Source organism: Parambassis ranga, chromosome 3 (genome assembly GCF_900634625.1).
Source record: "Parambassis ranga chromosome 3, fParRan2.1, whole genome shotgun sequence".
Lineage (NCBI taxonomy): Eukaryota > Metazoa > Chordata > Actinopteri > Ambassidae > Parambassis > Parambassis ranga.
Window position 1 is genome coordinate 16,147,959 of NC_041024.1, and position 13,295 is coordinate 16,161,253.

The window sequence follows — 13,295 nt, forward strand, 5'->3', positions numbered from 1 at the left end:
CAAATGTCGTCATTCAGAGGCGACTACAGCGAAGACCAATCACAAACTTGAGGAAGTAGTGGGGATAATATAGTTAACACTACGAATACTAACAGAAATAGATGATTTTCGATATGCGTCAATGCGTCAACAGAAATGTATGATATGCCCCCAAATTATTATTAAAACAAAAAAACTTTCTCAACATGTAATTGTTCCTGTAGCTGCTAATCTCCTATATTCTCTGTTAGCGTATTAGCGTGATGTGGCTACGGAAGTAGACAAAGCAGCGTTGTCAAAACTGCACGCAGCCTGGCTCTCCCTGACCAGTCTGTTATCCTGGTGAAAGGGTGAAGGTGTCGCAGTCTCCAGCTTGTGCACTGTCAGTATGGCGCGTGTTGAAACATCCTATGGCAGGCCGTACCATCTGGTTATCTTCGGAGCCTCTGGGTTTACGGGACAGTTCGTGGTGGAGGAGGTGGCCAGGACTGTGTCCGAAGGTCCAAAAGGGAACCTGAAATGGGCCGTGGCAGGCAGGAGCAGGCAGAAGCTGGAAAAAGTTCTGGAGCAGGCCGCAGGAGTCCTCAGTGCGTATCTTAACAATTACATTTAACGTGCATTTTATTGCAGCTAAATCTATAGTTTGCTTTACAAACACTTTCCAAAAATACCTTGTTGCTCTTTGGCCAGGGGAAATTACTGAACAGCGACTCAGGGTGATTAAGTTCTCCACGTTAGGCTCACTGGTACTGATTAGTTTTACCTACTTTGACCCTCAACTCTGACTACACCACCACTACACCAAAGTCCAGACGATGGTGCAACAAATGGTTCCACACTGTACATTATCATTGTCATTATCAGGTGATCAACGGTAGTGACATCCTTACTTAAAATACTTACTTTAAATACAGATATCAACTAAATAATAGTATATATATTTATTTTATAGGCTGACAATTTGTATCTATGCAAGAATCTAAACATAGAAAAGTCCCCTAGATCAAGACCAGCGAGTAATTCTGTTGTCATGATAGTAATGCAACTTTCCAGAGGATTAGATAGTAATTCTGTTGTTGTTCCCCTCCTCTTCAGCTTTCTCTTCAGGGAGTGTACAACAGCTGATACAGCTCACAGTACAATCCCCATCCATGGCAACAGTTTGGCACATCAGTTAGTCCAGTCACTTAGAGGACTGCAGTTTGGAACAGAAAAGATTTGTCTTCCCTCCATTATGTGCATAGTTATGGCTTATTTACTGTGTACATTTAAAGGGTTGAAGCTGGTAGATCGTTGGTGGCTTCATCAGTTCTAATGAAGCTGCTTGGAGGAACAGCAGAACATCGCCAAGATAACTCTACAAGTCCAGTTGCCTCGCTTCAACCCTTTAAATGAAAATGACCTGGATGACTGAGAATCTTCAGCAACGTATTTACAATCTGCTTGTTTTCACAAGGATACAGAACACAGCACAACTATTCACACCTGTCCACCGTTTCTTTAGAAGGGAGAGTCAGGTTCATTTGCAAATGTCTATTTACCTTCTATTTACATTCCATCATATGACATTTCATCCTCAATCTTTATGACTAGAAAATTAAAGTGTCTGAATTGTCTAACTCATCAACCTAAATCTACCACAGCAATATCATATTAGGACAGCACTTCATATAGTGCCAAAGTCCATTTACTTCATGATTCACCCTTATTTCTAATGAGCAGATTCAGACTTATTCAATGATTGATTTATTTTATGTTGTTTGTCAATTCTTTATCCAGGAAAAAACATTTACAGACTTAACACAATAATCCACTGAATAACTGAAAATCAGGTTATATATAATTGAGAAATAATATGGAGCCTCATGTATATTATCAATTATGTAAAATCTGATCAATGTCTGACAAGCATTGAAAGCAAATTGTGTGTATGTGTGTTTAGGTAAGCCTGAGTTGAGGACAGAGGTGGACATCATTGTGGCAGACATAGAAGAACCAGACTCCTTGGCAGTAATGTGCAAACAGGCTGTGATTGTACTCAACTGTGTGGGGCCTGTAAGTAGGAATTTCCACAGAATTTGAGTGTGCTTGCATTTTATATTTCTTTGAAGTCACAGAACTTGCTCCGTCACAAACTAATGTTTCAGGTTGGCATCTCGTTTTAGGTTGTTGATTCACATACCCCCATCTTTCTCTTTCTTTTCTATCTCCCTCTCGGTTACTCTCTCTCACACGCACACACACAGCAGCCTTCATTTATACAATGACAGTTACTGACTTACAGCACACAATAAGACGTATTGTGGTAATGTCAGAATGGAGACCAGGCTTCCAGCATCAGTGCACTGCTTCATTCAGGTTTGTATTTCAAACCGAATTCCTCCACTACAGTACCCACCACTGTGGGCACAAACTGAAGCACAAGAGTTGAATACAGGCCTTTTGTATTGCTCCTTCAGCCATCTTTTCTTTCTTGAGAATAAATAAAGATAAACGGACAAATACTACAGAATGTTTTATGTGTACTAATAATCAGAGGTGTCACTCTGCCCATTTACAGTGTAGTCAAAACTGCAAAAAGGCTGGAAATTGATTTGTCTATTTCTGTGTCCACAGTACAGGTTCTTTGGTGAGCCAGTTGTCAAAGCTTGTGTGGAGAATGGAGCCCACCACATTGACATCTCTGGAGAGCCTCAGGTATGAACTGTACTGTATTTGTTTGGGCTTCCTTTGGTTTGACAGCCGGCTATAATCATTTAATCCTGGATTTTACTTGCTTAGAGCAGACCCTTCTCATCACTCATACAGCTGAGCCAACATGAATCAGTAAAACTCTGAACTCAAACATATAAAATCTCTGACTTATTCAAATTGATAAGTAAGCTCTGTTTGTTGTCATTGGACATCATGGATAGTTGTTTTTCATATGGTATCCAGCAGAGGTCCTAACATTCAGCTTTGAAATTGTTTATTTGGATTAAATGGGGGACGTGCTGAGTTTCATGCTGTAGCCTGTTAGTTAAAATTATCTCTTACTTGGCTGCACAGTACCAGCTGTTCCCTTGCTGTCATGTGCTGGTGTGTGTGATGCCACATGTCTCATGAAACATAGCCGTTATACTGATGACCTGGCTGGAGTTCATTGTGTGTTTTTCAGGCTGTGCCTTGGTTTGTAAAGGTTCTCTCCTAAAAATACACATACATAATATCAGTTTACAATCATCACATCAGGACAGGACTGTTTAAAGAGCAAGTATATTATGTGTATGTGTGTGTGCATGCTTGCATGTGTACGGTATATACATACATGTGTGCATGTGTGTGCACAGTTTCTGGAGGGCATGCAGTTGAACTACAGCAGCCAGGCAGCTGACAAAGGTGTGTACATCATTGGAAGCTGTGGATTTGACTCTATTCCTGCAGACATGGGAGTCCTCTACACCAGGGACCAGTTCAAGGGTATGCACAGAGTCACACACTTTAAGAAAACAATAGAATACAAAATGAAGCCCTATCTGACACTGATATGCAGCTGACGATTTATTCATTGTTACATCTTTGTCCACAGGTACACTGACTGCAGTGGAGAGCTTCCTAACTCTCAGCTCTGGACCTGATGTATGTACATACATACCTGTACACTGATCCATAGTTAACACACAGTTAAACCTTACCTTGTCTGTGTGTGTGTTTTTCTGTCAGGGTGGGTGTATCCATGATGGCACATGGATGTCCGCCATTTATGGATTAGCAGACAGCCAGAAGCTTCAGAGTCTTAGGAGGAAATTTAATCACAAACCTCTCCCTACGGTTGGCTCAAAGCTTAGACGCAGGTACATACATATGATACATCACATCCTTTAATTTTCCTTCAAAGTGTAAATTTATATGTGTCTATGTATTTGTAGGGGAGCATTGTTCTACAGTAATGAGATCCAGCAGTATACAGTGCCCTTCATGGGCTCTGATCCCTCCGTTGTGAGAAGAACACAGCGCTTCCTGGCAGAGGAACATCAAGCCACACCGGTCAGTCACTGGGACTAGTGACCAGCCTGGAAAACGCTTTGTTGTTTTTAACAAAGAAGATGCCACAAGCATGAAAACAGAGTTACTATTCCTGCCTGTTATTATTACCCACAGGTGCAGTATGGAGCATATGCAGGAATAGGAGGTGTCGGGAACATTATCAAGTTGATATTTGCTGGCATGATATTCTGGTTCTTAGTCAAGTTCAGTTTCGGACGCAACCTGCTTATAAAGGTACGCATGACATGCATAAAAACAATCCATGTTGTATAACCTATGCCTCACAGCTGACTGAAGCTGGAGAGGCACTCTGCGATGTTTGGTAACGTTTTGATGCTTATGTCTGTTTTTTGGCACCCACCTCCTTCAGCACCCAGAGCTCTTCTCTTTTGGGGTCTTTACTAAGGCAGGACCAACCAGAAAGCAGGTGAAGTGCACACTCTACAGTTAGACATTATGGTACATTAGTCCATATTCTAATGATGAAATGCTTTTTTATTTCTTGCTATGTTCTGTGTGTGTCTGCTTTACCAGATGGAGGGTTCATCCTTCCAGTTTGCTTTCTACGGAGAGGGCTACGTAGAGGATCAGGACCCCACACAGGGAAAGCCAAATGCCAAGATCCGCACACGGGTTCAGGGACCAGGTAACAAATAACTGAGAAAATATTCAGTTAAACACTCCCTGAATGCAGGAAATGTGAAAACATGGCTGTAAGTTGATAGCTGGCTTAGGTAAATATCATGTACTTTTAAGTGTAAACTTTATTTGTCTCTTATCCAGAGTGTGGATATGTGGCTACACCCATTGCCATGGTGCAGGCTGCTCTAACAGTCCTCACCGAACCCACAGCCTTGCCCAAGAAGTGAGTTGTTACTCCACATATCTACTGCCAGATCTGAATTTGAATTATTTATACTTTTCTAGCAGATTTAAAATGATGGGATTTTAATGAGATAGAGGTATTTACAGTATTACTATGAATCACAAAACTGGTCATTTGTATTTTGTATATTTATATATACTTTACATTGTTTGATATTGTGTAATATGAATGCACAAGTAGGAAACAAAATATGTATTTAATTTGATGCAGTATTTATTATTATTTAATCTGTTTAACTTCATTCTTGTTCATGTATTTTCCAGGGGAGGTGTATACACTCCAGGAGCGGCTTTTGCCAAAACTACACTGATTGACCGCCTCAACAAACATGGCATCCAGTTCTCTGTCATCTAAACTTTGTCCCAACTGCTGTACTCCAGGTCACTTATTAATGGCACTTACTTATAATAACTGAGAAGTTTCCAACTTTAGGCTAGAGCTGTTTAATCAAAGGTATAATAATTCCTTGGAAGAAATTCAGTCAGATGGAATCCGTGTTTATTCAGTTTTTTCCACACTTATGCATTTTGCTTTTTCCTGTTTCTTTTTGCCCTGAATGTACTGTTAACATTGTGTTTATAAAACAAGTAGCACAGCTGTGAAAGTGTTTTCCAGCCAAGAACAGAAACGGGAATAATTCGAAGTAGAATCATGTTCACACTTTAAACATAGACAATAAAGAAGAAAAAAAGGGAATTGGACCAAGAGTACCGTAGTTATTTGCCAGTCTTTTTTAAAACAAAGAGATTATTTTTGTCATTAGCAGAGGTGTAGACATCAGGACAGGAGTGTTAAAAAAATACCCCATGTTCCTTTCAGTGGTTTATGTTACCACACAATAACAATATTTTAACTTACCGGTATTACCTGCTGGGGGCAGAGGATTGTTGACATCTGAAAATTAAAGTACTACAGTTTTTAAGTTAAAAAAAAAATCATTTGAGGAAGAAAAAAATACACCTGGAAATGCCATCAGCTGTAAGAAAACTGAACTGTTCTTGTAGCATGCAGTAGCTTAATATGTACAAGCACAACACTAAGGAGCACTAACATAATAGTTCTATATGTTGTTTGGACACGCTTGCCTTTCCTGGACTGATAATGAAATCTTTGATTGTTTAGTTTCTGTTATCTGGACAGCGTCTAAATCCTGTTTCCTGAATGTTTTTGAGGTTTTTGCCTCGTCAGAAAGTGCTTCCAGTTGCTTGTGCATCAAGATGCATCTTCTCTGCTGTTTAGAAAATAAGTGGGTTAAAGCAGTTTTGCTTTCCCAAGGACTGGAACGGTTTTACCCAGACCTGTTTTTCCACATTTGTGTGTTGATGTGCATGTGACAAGCTGTGGGGTTGGGCGGGGTTTGTGTGGTGTGCTTTGCTTGCATCATAAAGCAAACTGCAAATAATCAGAAGCCGTCTGTCTTTCACTCACACAACTTTATGAACTTGTATCAGTAATGTACACAATACTTTCCCTGTCAAGTGGACAAGGTTCAGGATGGTACTTCATTTACAAAAATATTTTTTTCCATTTTAGAGTCAAAGAGCACTGTGGATACAACTATGCATCCACAATGTATTTAATGTGAAGTAGAGTTTTGTGAAATACCAGCAGACACTTCACTGTTTAGAACCATTTGAACAGGTCAGTGTGGTGTCAGGCAGGAGGAGGGGTTTCATTTAACAAGTTTAGAGAAATGGTGGCGCATTGCTCCTGGTTTTATATGCAACTTGAAACTGAGATTAGATATGATCATCTGACAACCAACGTGAAACAAAAGGGTCTAAAGATGACCCAAAGAAAACACTTGACATTATGAACAAATTTAAATATTTATTAATGAAAATACAACTATCTCCTGAACAAGACAACAAAATTACTTAAAAAAAGTGGAAGGTAAATTCACTGATGTCACTTTGATTCATCCTCCATCCAACATCATTATTCATACGGTCTCTTGGTTCAACAGCTGGTGAGAGTAGATGACATCTTCATAGTGGTATTTCTCTGCTATGGCCATAATGGAGTCATGGCACCTGATTCTACTCAGAACCTTCAGCACCTCAATCACAGCAGACCTACAGTAGGAAGTGACACAAGATTGAAGAAGAAGTTGTGATATGTATATAGAAATAATGTGCTGTTGTAAGAGTTATGAAACTGCAGAAAGTGACAACAGTTTGTTACCTAGTGTTTGGATCTTTAGGAGGCTGCTGTTTGCAGATGGTATGAACTGTCTCAACTAGGTGGTTTCTGAAATTCTGGAGCTGAGGCAAACACACAGTCTCTCCCTTGAACCATGACAGTGGCAGACTTTCTGCTATCTGAAGGAAGAGGATAGTATGTGGTAAAGACAAAGGGTTAGCAAAAACACATTAATTCTAAGAATAAACAGAAAACATTAAGCACCTTTTTGCATGCGCAGAGGGCACTGTCAGACGGAGTGAGGCTGCTGATAGTGATCATCAGGTATCGGTTCAGCAGTTTATCTAACGTCAGTTCTTTCAGTACAGACTCAGGAAGAAGCGAATCCCACCTCCCCAAGTTCCCTAGTAGCTAACAGAGACAAATAAAAATTCTGATTAACAGAAACATTAACTAACCTGCTCATGCAGAAAAGCTGAGACAACATATGACACACAATAATACAGTAAATGTATTAAACAGTACTTTTACAGCTGTCCAGAACTGCTGATCCCTGAAGTGACGCTGAGGAGATGACATGTCATCCAGAAACCTGAACAGAAAACATTCAGTGTTACAGGACAGTTTTTATCAACAACCGATAGCTGCACAATAATCTGAATGCCAAAATCCAGCAACACTGATCACAAACAATTTCATCTCATTACTAATGGGATATTTAGGTACATTTTTATTCTTGTTAAAGGGTAGAAGATATACAAAGGCAAGAAAGGCAGGAGGTTACGGTCCATTCGGACCAGAACCTCACGCCACAAGAACAGCTTCTTCCCCTCTGCTGTTGGACTGTTGAACTGTAATTAATGCACTGCTCTGCACTGTCACTTCACAAGGACACTTTAGTATAGTCACTGCACAATGATGACTATTTGCACTGTTTACACCATCTTGCACTACTTGCACACTAGTACCACCTCACCGACCCATGTGGTACCTGTTACATTACTACATCATTACACTGTTCCATTTGTTCATATAAGAGTCTATGTTTACCATTTCATCCGCCATTCATTTTGTGTTCTGTTCATTGTATGTCTGTTATGTCATGTAAATTTAGCCTTACTTTAATTTTATCTTAGTTTTATCTTATTTCATGTTAATTATTATATGTTCTTTGCTTGCTTTCTCACAGGTAGTTCCTTAATATTCAACTTTTAAGACACAAAAGCAAAACTGACTTTTTAGGGTAGAGAGGGATGAAGACGTCTTCATCTACACAGCTCCTCAGCCTGCGGACCACAGCCTCCATGAGTGCCTGTATGACAAGCAGAAGATAACATGTATCTGATATTATCACTGTGCTATGCTATATAATGTCTTTATTCTATATGCATCACAAATGTGTTAGCTTTACCTTGACAGGTTTACTCTGCTCCCCTTCAAAGATGGAATAGTCCTCCTTCAGTCTATGGCAAACATCAGACAGACAGACGGACTGTTGCCGGGATATGGGATCCCACACCAGATCGACATAGGCTATGCACAGAGACAGACAAAAAAGGCATGATGAGAAGCTTTACTATTTGACACAGCTGTGGTTCAAAAAACCTATTATTTGCAAATATTGTTTAAAGATGGGTGAAGACCAAGCATGATGATGCTTCCTAAATCGTCCCTAATTTCTTGAACGGAGGCAAGGAAATGTGACACTCATGCTTTTGAATACACTGCTTCAAATCTCAGATTTTATGGATGATAAAAAAGGGCAACTATAACGTTACTGTATTTAAGTCACATAAAATGGATTCATATGTCCTGGTCATTTATTTCATGTAGCCATTTTAAAATGGTGCTAGCTAACCCTTGCCAGACAACCATTTGTAGTAATGTTTCAATTTTACCACTGCATAATATATGCTGTTAACACCACTTGCACACTCTTCATTAAACAATTTAACATGCACACAGATGAGCGGGGGGAAAAGTCCCTGAGTCTAGAGTGTGTATCACCCAAGAGTATGTTACCAGTTATTTTAGGTAGGACAGTCTTTTCTATGGCATTAGACAGCATCTGTCGGTCTATGTGCTCGAGCTCCTCGTGGCCATGCCCATGACAAAAGGTCTCCACTGCTGAGAACCATGGGAGGTTTTCAAAGTCTCCGGGGACATCCTAAGACACACAGACACTCTTATTATACACTGGGTAACAGCAACTGCATGTACAACACAGCAGTGTGCTCACCAGTTCAATTACCTTTAAAGGGTTCCATGCCAGCAGCTGATGCCTAATGATGGGGTTCAGCAACTTGGGGAGGCAAAGAGAGATGTAGGCACTGTGGTAGGACTCAGAGTAGAGCCCTCTCCATTCTTCAAAGCGGGACAGAATCTTTTTTACATTGCAGAAGTCTTCCTGAACGTCAGAAAACACTGCCTGGGACCTCAGCATTATATCAGCTGAAGGTGGAGAAGACGGGAGAAGAAAGAGAGTCCGATAAAGCTGCACAAAGCTCACACAAAGCCTGAACAGAAAATGTGTTTAAAGATTTAAAGAGGTTTTAAATGTGAGTAGCTGTATCATTATTTTTAAAGGTTAAAATAAAAGTTGCACATTAAAATAGCTTATAATAATTGATAAAGAATATGTGAGCTTATGAAGAACCAAACAGATTGAATTCCACCTCACCCATTTTCTTCTGCAGCTGCTCCTCCTCTTCCAGTGAAGGCTGTGTGTCTTCAGGCTCCTCCTCAGTTTTGAAAGCAGCTCCTAAGTTGCTACAATATTTTATGACAAACTTGTAAGAGCAGATGTTTTTTACAACCCCAGAACATAGCTGTTTTAATATAGTACATTTTAATATAATATGTTAAAAAGAATTATTTGTTATTCTCACCATGGAGTCTCTGTTCTACTACTTGTGCTTCTGCTGTGCTCATCTGTGTTATCTATAAAAGACATCCAGTTAATATAAATATTCCATCCAGTCATTTTCTTGATGCAGCTTTATTACATGTAAACACACAGATTTCACTCACAGCTGAGCTGCTGCAGGTGGTCAGCCTGCTCCTTAATCTTCTCTCGTCTCTGACCCAACAGCCCCTCCATGTGGTCAGACAGCAGAGTGTGCATTTCCAATTCCAAAGAGTTTATCTCGACAACCTACAGTCACAACGAAAAGGACAGCAAAATCAGTGTTTGTGAGTAAAAGAAACCACTTTATAATTCACCACCACACCACCATATTTTCTTTCTAACTTTAACAAACATTCTGATTTATATCACTTTAATTTTGCAAGAATGTGACCACTCTGCATTTAAAAGCACAAACCTTTTCCTGCAGACACTCCACCAGGTTGTGGACATAGAGGGTCATGGTCCTGTAAAACTCTAACTGCCTCTCTGAGGAGCTTTCTTCCAGTTTCTCCAATGAGGTTTTAGCACTCTCAGTGTCGCCCTCCATCCTCCTCAGCTCTGCCTGCCGTGCTCTGTGCACCTCCTTCAGGGAGTCCAGTCTGGGGGGGTCAGAACAATGTTTTAAGAGTTTGGGCAAGTGTTTATCAGCTGACAATGTATCCTCCATATTTCTAATTCTTCATGTGTGGTATAAAAAACAAATACACTAACTTTCCAGTGATCCTCCTCTTGACCATTGCAACTGTGATGGGAGGAGAAGTTTTAGGGATTTTGACCCCTTTTGATCTTTTCTTTTGTATTGCTTTGTCATGTCTGCTGCTGCTGTAGCTGCTGGACTCACTCCCAGATGGGCTCTAAAAAAGAGGAAAATAACATGGAAAGATGTCAAAGCAGCAGACAGAGGACAGTAGCTACAATGATGGCTAAGCAGATATTTAATGGCTGATCTTACCTGTTCTCCTGGTTGTCTCTTGAAACCTTTCAGAATCTGTGTCTCCTCCCAGAGTTCCTGTTCTTCAGCATCACTCCCGGAAAGACTGTCATCACTTTCTCCTGAACACACACAAAAACAGAATTTATTGTAATGTATTGTTCTTTATTATTATATTTTTAAATATTATTATATTTATTTATTATATTATGTTACACTGAAGGAGCTACTCAAACCAAGCTTTCATGGAGTGTGAAGTCTTTTTCAGACTTTTAATTTTGTTTTTGCACCAACTTTATAAACTCTTGTTCTTTTATATTAACATGTAAACAGTGCAAATATTCTAGCTGCAGTGTCCGTCATGTAGTTAAATTTTTCTAACATTCAGTCGGACATTTTTGGAATCTTTTTCCAATGTGCACTATGATATAAACATCCTCCTTCTCCTTCCCCCTCAGTTAACCCTCTTTCTTCTCTCATACCAAGCTTCTCTGCAATCCTTTCCCTGACACTCTTCAATCGAGGAGCAAACTCGATTCTTCTCTCATGATCATCTGGCTCGTCATCATCATCATCAACCACTCTGTCATCTTCATCATCCCTGCTGTAGTGATCTGGTGTGCTGCCAGCTGAGCTCTGACCATCTCTACCCAGAGGAATGTACTCTTTCTGGGCTCGGGTGGCACGACGCTGCCTTCTGGCTGCCTTAATCTCTTCAGCATTTGGGATAACAACTGCAAAACAAATCCACAGAGATGTTTATGCACCCACACAAATGAGCAATAGGCACTTTGCTTTGCATCTCATGCAATGATATAAACACAAACCTGATATAGGTGCAGAACTGCTGGAGTTTGAACTAGCTGAAGGAGACCTGATGCTGTCACTGTCTTTGTCATCATAACCAATATTATCATCATCATCATCACCACTATCATCATCATCATCATCATCTTGGTGCAGGGAGGGTGGCGAATCAATGCTGCCATAATCTTGACTGGGAGAACAAGAAGATGACACAACTCCACCACCTGAGATTAGACAAAAGTAGAGGGAGACATATTAATGTCACATTGATCAATGTTTAATCACAATTCTCGGCTGCCACTTTTTATTTTCACATTCCATCTTTTGCCCTTGGTGGTTAAAGAAAATAATTACACTTATACTCCTATTTACATGCGGCTGTGCTGTGAATACTCTTCAACACTGGCCTAGACATCCAAACAATTCTCTCTCTTAATGCTTGTCTTTTGGGGACTGTTGTCACATTATACTGCAAGTTTGACTGAAGTGTTCCAATGCATGAGTTACTGTCACTGGTGCCTAACCAGTAAGGCGTTTCCTTCGACCGAATACACATACAACATGTACTTAGAGTACACTCAATAAATACAAAATCTGCATTTGAGTCAAGGACTTACCTTTGCTGCGTGTGGTCTTAGCAGGTGGAGGCTCCTTCCTCCTTACTTGGAACAGCACGGCCTTTTCAGTAGACTTCTTCAATTTAAATGTTGATTCCTCAGCTATGAGAATAACAGGAGATACATGCGGTTACACTGAGCACCATCACTAACAGACTGTCACCTTTAAGTTCATTTAAGTACGATTCACAATGGAGACTGGTTATCTTTGCTTCTAACGTTTGACTAACGTTTATGTGTGGCTTGGTTCCTCTTTAAAACTATATAGTTACTTACCTTCTTTATCATCAGAAAAACTAAGCATAGAGTTTGTTTTCTTCCTCTCTTCTCGTTTTTCTGTTCCTTCCAGCGTCTCCACGTCTTCTGCCTCACTGCTGTCCGTCTTCGGAGGCGTCGCTTCCCGCTTAGAGCTACAAGTAATGCCGCGGCCCTGTGCCCCTTTATAAGGCTTATTTACCACTGCTGAGACTTTCTCCGTTTCCTCCGCCTCCCCGCTGTTCTTCTGTTGGTCCTCATTGTCACTGGAGCTGTCTTTTCTCTGCCGAAAGTTTCTCCGGGGCTTCTTGTTAAACATTTCGCTCCACTCGCGTTAGATGTAGCAGTTTGTAAACTAGTCGTAAACCAGCGCGTCGAAAATTGCTTGAAGATGTCGCAAAGCAGCCGCAACGCATGATGGCATATTCTCATGCCCGGGATCATGATGTTCTTTCTATCCACACAGCCACACTGTAAAATAACATTGATGTTTGACATCAAACTACACAAAATACACAAAAGCAGTTATGCTCTAAGGAATTCATTAGTACTTTATAACTATAAAAGTGTGGAAGAAAACAACAATAACCCAAATTTACATCCCTAAACTTACACGTAGCATGATACATTTTACTGGGAATAAATTACATTCCATTCCATAAAAATTGCCCTCATGTTTAATTTTTGATGAATGATTTCTTTATATCTTAAATTTACGTGCGTGAGTGTGACGCCATGACGCAG

General features: G+C 40.2%; 2 protein-coding genes across 2 annotated transcripts; one reads left to right on the plus strand and one right to left on the minus strand.

The window, feature by feature from the left end:
* Positions 1 to 37: 37 nt before the first annotated feature.
* Positions 38 to 5,683, plus strand: LOC114433801 (saccharopine dehydrogenase-like oxidoreductase). The gene is made up of 12 exons (XM_028402516.1): positions 38 to 566; positions 1,922 to 2,034; positions 2,596 to 2,676; positions 3,309 to 3,438; positions 3,548 to 3,597; positions 3,682 to 3,812; positions 3,888 to 4,005; positions 4,120 to 4,239; positions 4,376 to 4,432; positions 4,540 to 4,651; positions 4,789 to 4,870; positions 5,155 to 5,683. Exons 1-12 carry the CDS (start codon positions 368 to 370, stop codon positions 5,243 to 5,245), a joined length of 1,284 nt encoding a protein of 427 aa, XP_028258317.1. The 5' UTR covers positions 38 to 367; the 3' UTR covers positions 5,246 to 5,683.
* A 1,023-nt stretch (positions 5,684 to 6,706) lies between these two features.
* Positions 6,707 to 12,919, minus strand: gcfc2 (GC-rich sequence DNA-binding factor 2). Its single transcript, XM_028401764.1, has 18 exons — positions 12,573 to 12,919; positions 12,297 to 12,398; positions 11,700 to 11,903; positions 11,355 to 11,606; positions 10,894 to 10,994; positions 10,653 to 10,795; positions 10,357 to 10,540; positions 10,064 to 10,187; positions 9,922 to 9,973; positions 9,714 to 9,802; positions 9,285 to 9,484; positions 9,056 to 9,200; positions 8,445 to 8,566; positions 8,269 to 8,345; positions 7,559 to 7,625; positions 7,298 to 7,444; positions 7,076 to 7,212; positions 6,707 to 6,966 (listed from the first exon to the last, which is right to left on the minus strand). The coding sequence occupies exons 1-18, from the start codon at positions 12,868 to 12,870 to the stop codon at positions 6,834 to 6,836; spliced, it is 2,577 nt and encodes an 858-aa protein (XP_028257565.1). The 5' UTR covers positions 12,871 to 12,919; the 3' UTR covers positions 6,707 to 6,833.
* Positions 12,920 to 13,295: the final 376 nt, after the last annotated feature.